At 43.2% G+C, this 9,745-nt stretch overlaps 2 protein-coding genes across 3 annotated transcripts; one reads left to right on the top strand and one right to left on the bottom strand.

The window, feature by feature from the left end:
• Window positions 1-363: 363 nt before the first annotated feature.
• Window positions 364-4,181, top strand: cd40 (CD40 molecule, TNF receptor superfamily member 5). 2 transcript variants are annotated; one of them, XM_060047463.1, is made up of 10 exons: window positions 364-556; window positions 1,064-1,142; window positions 1,396-1,518; window positions 1,621-1,767; window positions 1,851-1,944; window positions 2,237-2,292; window positions 2,778-2,864; window positions 2,963-2,979; window positions 3,122-3,951; window positions 3,992-4,181. In XM_060047463.1, the coding sequence occupies exons 1-9, from the start codon at window positions 524-526 to the stop codon at window positions 3,362-3,364; spliced, it is 879 nt and encodes a 292-aa protein (XP_059903446.1). In that variant the 5' UTR covers window positions 364-523; the 3' UTR covers window positions 3,365-3,951; window positions 3,992-4,181. The 2 variants fall into 2 exon arrangements, with proteins under 2 accessions (XP_059903446.1, XP_059903454.1); XM_060047471.1 differs by having other exon boundaries at window positions 365-556; window positions 3,125-3,951.
• A 225-nt stretch (window positions 4,182-4,406) lies between these two features.
• irx7 (iroquois homeobox 7) lies at window positions 4,407-5,869 on the bottom strand. Its single transcript, XM_060047450.1, has 2 exons — window positions 5,615-5,869; window positions 4,407-5,423 (listed from the first exon to the last, which is right to left on the bottom strand). Exons 1-2 carry the CDS (start codon window positions 5,822-5,824, stop codon window positions 4,626-4,628), a joined length of 1,008 nt encoding a protein of 335 aa, XP_059903433.1. The 5' UTR covers window positions 5,825-5,869; the 3' UTR covers window positions 4,407-4,625.
• Between the last annotated feature and the right edge of the window lie 3,876 nt (window positions 5,870-9,745).

Below are 9,745 nucleotides of genomic sequence, written 5' to 3' on the forward strand. Positions count from 1 at the left end.
ACACAAACTCTTAAATACCATACTCTGAGATAATAATTGAATCCATGTTGGTGCAACCCATCCTGAATGTGTTAAGTCATTTTACACAGGAAATGCTCAAAGGTAAATCAACGTTATTTAACACTGACTGCAGCTTTTTATAGGGAAAGAAGCAACGATGATGGACCGTACTAAACGCCCTATCCATTGTATGGGTCTGTAAAATGCTAATCTAATCAAATCAAATGTATTTATTAAGCACATTTAAAAACCAGATGGGGGGAGATCTTAAGTTTTATTTATGTTTTTGTCATGCCTGTCTACCTTCAAACACGTGCATGTTGCAGAAAATATGCAACAGCGCCCCCTGGGGTCACCCTTTTCGGTGGATCGCAGAATCAGGGGAACTACAACTTCGCTCTGCCCCGCCCCTATTGCGCTATCCAGTTTTCTTACTTTCTTTTTCAGGATTCATATGATGACTTCGAGTAACGACCAGAACCCGTATTTCTACACTGCACCATTCTGACAATCAGCACTCGACATGTCCTGGGTGAACTACTTATTTTTTTTCACGGTGAGTAGCCGTAATTCACTCGACCACACAATATTTCCTTCATGGTTTTCACTTCAGTCCTGGACTGGTCATTTGAGATGGCAGGCTAGCAGCTGTCCTATTTTAGAAACAGCATAATCTTTTAACAGGGTTTTTTTAAAGCAATTTTTTTATGTAATGTAACCTTATGTAGTGAATTCAGTTGTGAAATAAGCTAAAGCACAATTGCATTGTTTTAAACTTGTGTCTAGTAACAGCGATTCCCTAATATGAGGCGAGCCTGCAATTTTACTTTCAGTTTCGTTTTCCCACAGATTAGTAGTACTAGTTGGAAGTGTTGTTCAGAAGCCACATAGCTACATTTACGTGGTTCTGGCATGGATACGTTTATGCATCGCATTGTTATCCTGCGTTGTAAGGCCATGCACGTGTCGAGGAATGCACTGCAACGTTGCCACATCCTCCTCGAGGGGAATTCTGTGTATCTCGCCAATCTGAGTGACGTTATGACCAAGCATTTGTTTACAGGCTGGTGCAGCACTCGCTTGCGATCCACAGACCCAATACAGTAGAGAAGATGGCCAGTGTTGCAAAAAATGTCCTCCAGGTAGGCTGCAGAACATGTTTAGGCTAGTCTATTGTGTGTCTGTGTGTGTGTCTCTCTCTCTCTCTCTCTCTCTCACACACACACACACACACACACACACACACACACACACACACACACACACACACACACACACACACACACACACACACACACACACACACACACACACACTTCCATCTCTATAAGGTCTTGCAGACTTTTTAGTGAATTGCCAGGAACCCTAACCCTATAGCCCATCTTTGTACAATAGGAACCAGGATGTCGGACAATAAAGATTGCCTGGATCCCCTGTGCAAGCCATGTGCTGTGGATGAGTATCAGATGGGCCACACTGTGGAAAAGAAGTGTGACCTTCAACCGTACTGTGACCCCAGTAAGTCTGCATCATACTCCACTCCATTTGAAATGCACCGGGGGTTAATAGCTTCTACACATAGCATCATCACCTGTCCGTTGCAATCTTTCCTCCTCACAGATAAAAACATGGTCCACGATGAAGCTGTTACAAAGGAGAAGCTAAGCGTGTGCAGGTGTCGTGACGGGTTTCACTGCTCCACCGAAGCGTGCATTACCTGTGTGGCCCACTCCCACTGTGCAGCCGGACAGAGGGTCAAAGACAAAGGTATAATGAGCTGCAGTGGGTTAGGGTTAGGGTTAGGTGTGTTTTCTGTGATCTATTTTGATGTGGTGGTGACTTTTTCGCAGGGAACCATTCTCTTGACACAGTGTGTCAAGATTGTCCGCCCAACACATTTTCTCCTCTGGAGCATGCAGGCAGTGACTGCCATGATTGGACTGTGTAAGTAATTCGCCAAACCAATGGGGAGTGTGAGGAAGTCTTTAATAACTTTAGAATGGTACCTTAACTGTAATGCTGTAACTGTAGTACCTTAGCTGTAGCCCTTTTACTGTAGCTCCTGTAACTGTAGTACTGTAGCTGTAGATCTTTAACTATATATATATATATATATTGAAATCAGCTAGTTTGTCTCTTAGTGCCTATAATTCCCAAAGATTCTAACAAAATAAGGGATTTTTAAAGGAATTGTTTTTGTTGAAACTCAATATGTCATGCTTCAACATTTCAACAGATGTGAACCTGGACCCGTAAAAATAGATGGTACAACCACATCTGACGCAATCTGTGGTGAGTACTGTATAGATGTTCGCCTTTTTTCTTTAGCACTTGCAATGCCATCGAGCTTTTTGTGGTTCAGTAGTAGTAGGGAAGGCGTAATTGCTCTTCAGTAATCTAAAGTGTCTTCCAGTGTGGTTTCTGCAGGCGTGACGGGGTTCCCCTAAGGTGTTCACACCCCTCCCAAACTGTTCACACCTTCAACAGCCTTTAGTCATATTTTGAGTATTTCAACATGCCAAATTGAAGCGAGTACATACAGACACAGATATATTTCAGTTAACAGTAAACCAATGACAACAATGACATTAATGCATCTCCTGGTGACCTTTACACAGGGGAAAATTTTGTTCTAATTTAAAATATTAAACAGTGGCTGAAAAGTAATCTAAGTGCCCCCGAAGACATTTATGTCTATGATCTTTCATATATGATTTAATTCCAAATGGTTTGTACATGTGAGGGATATGATACTTATGTATTTGTTCTCTTGCCAGAGTCAACACATCGTCAACACTTCTTTTTGATAATCCCAATCCTCATAATCCTTGCCCTGTTTGCATTTGCATACTGGAAACTAAGAGGTAAATTATAATAATCTTAGTTTGAAGTGCTGGATTCCTAAATTAGTATGGCTTGACTAATGTCTTCTCAAACTTGTGTTTTTTCTGTTGTGTGCCAGGTAATGAAGATAAAAAGGTAAAGAAGATGTCCTTTATGTTGCCTTACAACTCTACTATTGCATCTGCAAATTATTTTAGCAGTAAAATTGACACCAACTCACCATAGATTAAAGTATTCAGAACATTTTTACAGCATTATTATGTGTTGTTTTCCTCAGCAGAGTTTTGAAGAACTCGGCACTACAGACGCACCCGTGCCCATTCATGGACCGGAAGTAGCCATAACGTTACCAGAAGAGAACGACTACCCGCTGGTCCGTCCTCAGCCACCTATGGGCACCAACGGCGGCCCCCCAGTGACTGACAACGGGAGAGTCGTAGCACAGGAAAGGGGGAAAGGTTCCGTCGTCCCACAACAAGAATCCCATGATCCCTTGTTGCTTATCAATCCTTTTGACTAACTTCAACCATGTTACTTAAATTAGTCTGTGATAGATATTGTAAATATATAACATGTCATAGACTGACATTGTTAAGTGTTTGATAGTTTTTGTACATACTTTTTTGTTTGTTTGTCATTACGTTCTTGCGATTGTTAATATTTTCTGAACAGGAGAAAATGAGACCATGTCATGACTATGTATTGCCTTAAGGGGGTACTAGTGATCTGCTAAAGGGTTTTGGAAGTACCCTTGAGCGTGAGGGAATCTGTACTTGATTCACTTGAGTAGCCTTTTAGCAACTCGCTGGATCTTGCTGCAGCAATACAATATGTTAAAGGTTATAGTTGGTTAATGAAAACCATATGTTCTCAGGTTTGTTCTAATGTGATTATTTATTAATTTAATTAAATAATGATTACAAGGTGACAAATGCTCGATTTAGACAGTAGTGTGTGTATGTGTGTAGATTGGTTATGCTTAGGGCCAAGCAGAACAAGAAAATCGGATTGATTGTTAATGGAAATTTAGACCATGGAGGAGGGTTTAACATGAAATAGGCTCTTGTGAGAATGGTAGGAATATCCTATTCCCAAGTCTATCTTCACGTATAATATTAACTGTATATAGGTTTAATTTTCTTATTAGAAATGTCTGTATAATATTTGCTTTACTGTGTTTGATTTTAGTAACAAGTTCGTCTGATTATAAGCAGCCACGCCGAGTCAGTGTAGGATGTAGCCTATATGTGGGGCATATCTGATATCTTGTGTCTGATCGGATCGATATAAAAAAATCCACGGTGTACACATAAAGTTAATAAAGTGGAAAACCCAAACGATTTATTACAGAATTTCATTTTAATCTAACGTAATATCTTGTTTGATAATATCATCGCAGTTGGTGGTTTGGCATTATGTGTAATAACAAATTGGTGGATCATTCGCCGTAGCCTATTCTAAATTATTTATAAACACTTTAATAAATAATTTTAACTAATAAATAAGAAATTTAACTAGGCCGATAGGACACATACGGAACAGGACAATTATGTTTTGTTAACTTTTTATTAAAGCAAAAATAATTCTTCATTATAAGACATTGGAGATATAATTTACAGATTGGCATTTGAAAAAATACAACTACATATCAACATGGGATGGTTCCTCTTTGGTCCCCAAAAACACTGAAGGGAAAAACAAAAGTTTCCCAACAGTGAAGTGTAAAACTTTAAAGTGCATCAATGCGGGGGAAAGTCTCTGAATTGGGTTTCAACTATGGGTTACAATCTCCCAGGATTGGAATACATCAGCGGGATGTAAAACCCGTTCCTCGCGGCCCAGTCCGCCCAGAGGAGGCCCACATCTGCCCCATGGAACCGGTGCGTGGTGTCCACAGCCTTCTTCACTGTTTCACAAGTGGCCGTTTCTGCCAGGGACCAGATCTTAGGTTTTTGGCAGGCGATAATGTCTTCCCTCTCCAAAGGAGCGGATGTCTGCTCCGTATCACTATCACCTTTGTTCACAAGTGCGACTTCGTTGTCTTTACGCGTCGTGTCGACTTTCTGTTGAACATCTGAATTATCGTGCAGAGAGCTGGAACTGCAGTACACGTGTCCGGCTTCCTCGTTCGCGTCCTCGTCCACAGATCGGACGCCCCTCTCCTCCTGGTCCTCCAGACGACATGTCCGTAGAGGACCCTCGTCTCCATCACTATCTCCATCGTGCTCTTCGTCCTCCTCCTCCTCCTCCTCCTCGTCTGATTTTCCTTTAGAGGCCCAACTCACTCGGTTCTCCTTCTTCAGCCTTCGTCTCGCGTTGGCAAACCACGTGGACACCTGCGTGAGGCTCATCTTGGTGATGATTGCCAGCATGATCTTCTCTCCCTTGGTGGGGTAGGGGTTCTTCAGGTGCTCGTTGAGCCAGGCCTTCAGCGCGCTGGTGCTCTCCCGGGTAGCCACCTTGGCGATCCTGCTGGGGTCCTCGGTGGGCCCCGGTCGGTAGGGGGAGTAGAATGGCCCCCCTCGGGCTAGGAGTGCGTGGTGATACGGGGAAGCTGCCTTCAGATCGAACGCAGCGTTCTGAGGGAGGAAGGAAGGACGATAGGTTAGGACCAGAAGGTTTACACCTTACGCGTATGCGTAATTGCGCACGTTGACGGAAATCCGACAAACTGACATGAATGGGAGGGGAAACCCCACTTTCCTGCACTTTTCCATTTTTAATAATAAATAATAAGATGTGGCCTATACTGTGTTTTTTTTTAACTTACCATGTGAGCAATGTGTCGATGGTGAGGGTAGGGAATGAAGTTGTATCCTTGTAGTCCCGAATACGCGAGTGGAACCCTGGCCGACATCGCTCCCAGCGAGTGGGGTGATGACTGTAAGCCTGACGGGCATCCCAAGAACGGTATCTGGTATCCAGTTGACATGTTAATGTTTCTTTCCAAAATATTGACAAATCCAGGTTGGGCGGGCATGTTTGCGTCCCAGCGTCTCGTGTGAGTGCCAATGTAACTTCCCAGGCCGTTTATATACACATGGCGGTATGTGTTGGGGGCGGGACCAGTCCAAGGCACTCAGAGATGCGCTCAACACAGAGAGTCAGCTTTCACTAAAAGCAAATCCCATCAAAGACTCTGTCCGTTGTTCCTTTTAACGTTTGCCCTAAGATGTGAAATGTTTTTTTATTATTCACACTTCTCCTACAAGTTATAACTCATGTTTAAGGAACGTTTTTTGTGGTTGTGTCGTTAAACCTTATTAGATAGACCTCTAAAAACCCATTTTAACTTTCTTTTCATCTACGTTTCTGTAAGTTGAGAAGTTTTGATGATTTTTGGCTCCCTGCTAGATAGTAAATTCATGAATAGGCCTGTTGATTTAGATGTCTGACACTTACGGATTTAGCGGCTATAACATTACCTAAATATAGTTAACAACATCATGTCAATCTCTGATGTCTGTGGCTCAGTATCTGACACTTCGGCCATAGTATTGCACGCGGATCTCTGCAGTTGCATGTCAATTGAATTACCCTCCCGATTTTAGCTGCTTCAATGAAGGATAATGAACTATGCAAAGCGCCGATATATTTAATTTAGCCACATCCTTCTGCTAGATCTTTTTTATTTATATTTGATCTTTTAAGTCTAATTTCACCACAAACCGATAGGCCAATGTATTCATTTATTCATAATTTCCTCAACGACTTAACTGTCCCCCGCCTCCCATCCCGCCCAACCACGAGTGTCGAAATAAATCAAAAGCAGACCTAAAGCAAAAAAAATTAAAAGTCAATGCGTATAGGCTAATTCCATGCGTTTGAATGCAAAACATGTAAAAAATGGATTTAACACATAAATGACCTGCCGCGGGCGAATACCTTTTTATTTGTCAACATATCAAGAGAACAACAACACACTCTCCTTCAAAAGGTCGGATGGTTTTGTTTTCACTCAAACATTCCGCTTGAATAGTCCTAATTAAATATAGTTAAGTGAAACAGGTGTCGACTAATGTATATGATAATGTGTATGATAATACGTATGATAATAGTGAGATAACAGATGCTAATGTGGGGAGGTCAGGAGATTGTTAAAGATAGCCGGGGAACACTGCAGTTGTCCTGCCACCAGCCCCTTTCATGTGCTCTGATAGAGCTGGTTTACAGCGCCCGGGGCACTGTTTTCTTCACTGTAAGCCTTCATTTGAGCATATCGGCCAATAGGGCAATATTTTATTCTCACTAATAAAAGTTCAGATGTGGGAGTACAATTATGCAGGGCCAATATAGCTTAGATCATATAATGTACTTTTACACTCATTTTCGATGTTCCAATAGTTGTAATTTTATAACTTTATTTTACAAAAGGGTTGAACATTAAATGTACTTTTTATTTGTTATTGTACTTTCTTTCGGTCTCTCGGTTTCTCTCGTTCAATGTTACATTGGACGTTTCTTGCAAATATATATATAGGCCTATATATATACATGTATTATCAAACAAATATATTTATATAATGTATTACTATATGACTTTAATTAATATTTACAAAGCAAACTTTCGAAATCAATAATTAAGAGAGAGAGAGAGAGAGAGAGAGAGAGAGAGAGAGAGAGAGAGAGAGAGAGAGAGAGAGAGAGAGAGAGAGAGAGAGAGAGAGAGAGAGAGCTCGGCTGCAGACTTTCGTGCAGGATAGGGGGTAGAAAAACCATGTGGGGGGGGGGGAGTTTGCGCAAAGTGAGAAAGATAAAATATAAAAAGTGGCACATGGGTGAAGACGGCTTGTGGAGATGTTGGGGGGGGGGGGGGGGGGGGTTCACCGGGCCTTGAGGCTTCACTGGCACTCCGGCGGAGGAGGAGGAAGCAGAGAGCGGCGGATTAGAGCATCAGTTCCATCTCGCCAGCGTCAACAGCTCAGGGCCCGCTCAGGGGGCCTTTGTTGCGCTTGTGGACGTGTCTTTCTCCGGGTCTTCCTCTGTGCGCGAGCACCACACACAGATCCACAATGCATGGGGAGGCCAGGCAGGTTGAGCCGTGTGTGTGTGTGTGTTTCGTGTTTGCTCTTAGGATGTCACTCGTTTACAGAGGAGAAGAACAGTGGAGCAAATGGGAAAGATGAGAAGCCTTTTTTTGTGGTTGTGTGTGTGTGTGTGTGTGTGTGTGTGTGTGTGTGTGTGTGTGTGTGTGTGTGTGTGTGTGTGTGTGTGTGGAGGGGAGGGGGGGGGGGGGGGAGGGTGCGGACTAAAGGGGAGATCTCCCACACCCACACCCACATCCCCCCGCAGTGTCTTGACGATCGGGACATGTCCGAGCACCCGTCTTATCCATGCTCCACCGACTCATCCATCATTTACATGGCACTGTCGTGCCGCTGGTCGTTAGCAACATTGACAACACGGTTATCAAACGGTATCAGTGTCGTAAAAGGGGGTGGATGGAAAGCCTCCCCCCGACCATCCCCCCTGTTTGGGAGACATTCTTGGGAGGACAGGACAAGGGAGCTAATGAGTTTGTTGCTACAATGGGCTTTAGGTGTGACCTCAATTATAGGCCATCACCTACCTGCGAGCCGACAAAGGGGGCATGTCATTAGAATAGCTCCCGGCTAGGTGTGAGAGATGCAACAAAAGCACCGCAGAGAATCCACAGTCTTACAACACCTTTTACATGTTAGTTTATTTTTACTTGGCAGATACTGGTTGCTCTATTCTGGCCATTGTTTTGCAATTGTTGAGCCTTTCCTTAGATATGCATTGAATATTTAAGCCCAACCCTTTAAAAAAAAGTATTTGACCCAACAAACAACATTAAAGTGTTAAAGTAAATTCAGGAATTTGAAACTAGTGCAAGTTGAAGATTATCTAACTTTACTTTGAGCTTTTATTATCCTAATGTAGTAAAATTCATTGCAATACTTTGGTCATGATATATCGAGTAGACAATACTTTTGTTTGACCTCAAGCAGACCTTTTTTTTCATTTAATTTACAGATACTATATCTAACCATGTACCACTATACTAGCCTTGTACTTTACAGATACTATATCTACCTATACCTATACTTTACAGATACTATATCTACCCATATCTACTCCACCTTGTACTTTACAGATATTTGATATACCTTTATTTACCTATACTTTACGTTGTATTTTAGAGATACGTTATATACGTATACTTTTCATTCCTTTACAGATACTTTATAGACCTATAATGTACCCATCAGCAAAACTAAATCCTAACATAAGCCAGTGCTTGGTAGCTCTGGCAGAAGGAGCAGCTCGGTGTGTGAAAACGATCAATCCACCACAACTACTGTATCGTGATGAGTTATACAGTTAGGTTAGCTAAACCCTGCCCCCCCCGCCCGCCCGCCCCCCCCCGCCCGCCCCCCCCCCCTAGCAGGACCTCCCATTCTCCACCTTAATGGGATTCTGCTGAGATGCAGACACAAATGGAGAAAGATGCATAGGCAGAGCGGGGAATGTTATCAAGATCCGACTAACCAACCTGTTTGCAATCTGTCCCTCCCTCCTCCTCCCCCCTTCTCCTCCTCCTCCCCCACCCCTCTCCCCTCCACCCCTTTGTCCTTTGTCACGACACTCTTATCAGGATCACTCTATCATTCTTTGAAAAGTGGTTAGCAGCAGCGCTCAAACCGCTTGCAAATGTGACCATGTCTTTGTTTACAGCTCTGCCAGTGGCCCGCCTCCCCCCCACCCCTCCCCCCCTGGGTGCATCACGATTGATTGACGGCCCACCGCTGGGTGAGTGACAGGCGGCGTTCGTTAGCCGAGTGACGAGCCGAGGCGACAGCTGGGTCTGCTGCTGCTGCTGCCATGTTGGACTCTACATACACCCCCTCCGCACACAAACACCCGCACAATGAAGAAA

Source organism: Gadus macrocephalus, chromosome 1 (assembly GCF_031168955.1).
Source record: "Gadus macrocephalus chromosome 1, ASM3116895v1".
Taxonomy (NCBI): domain Eukaryota; kingdom Metazoa; phylum Chordata; class Actinopteri; order Gadiformes; family Gadidae; genus Gadus; species Gadus macrocephalus.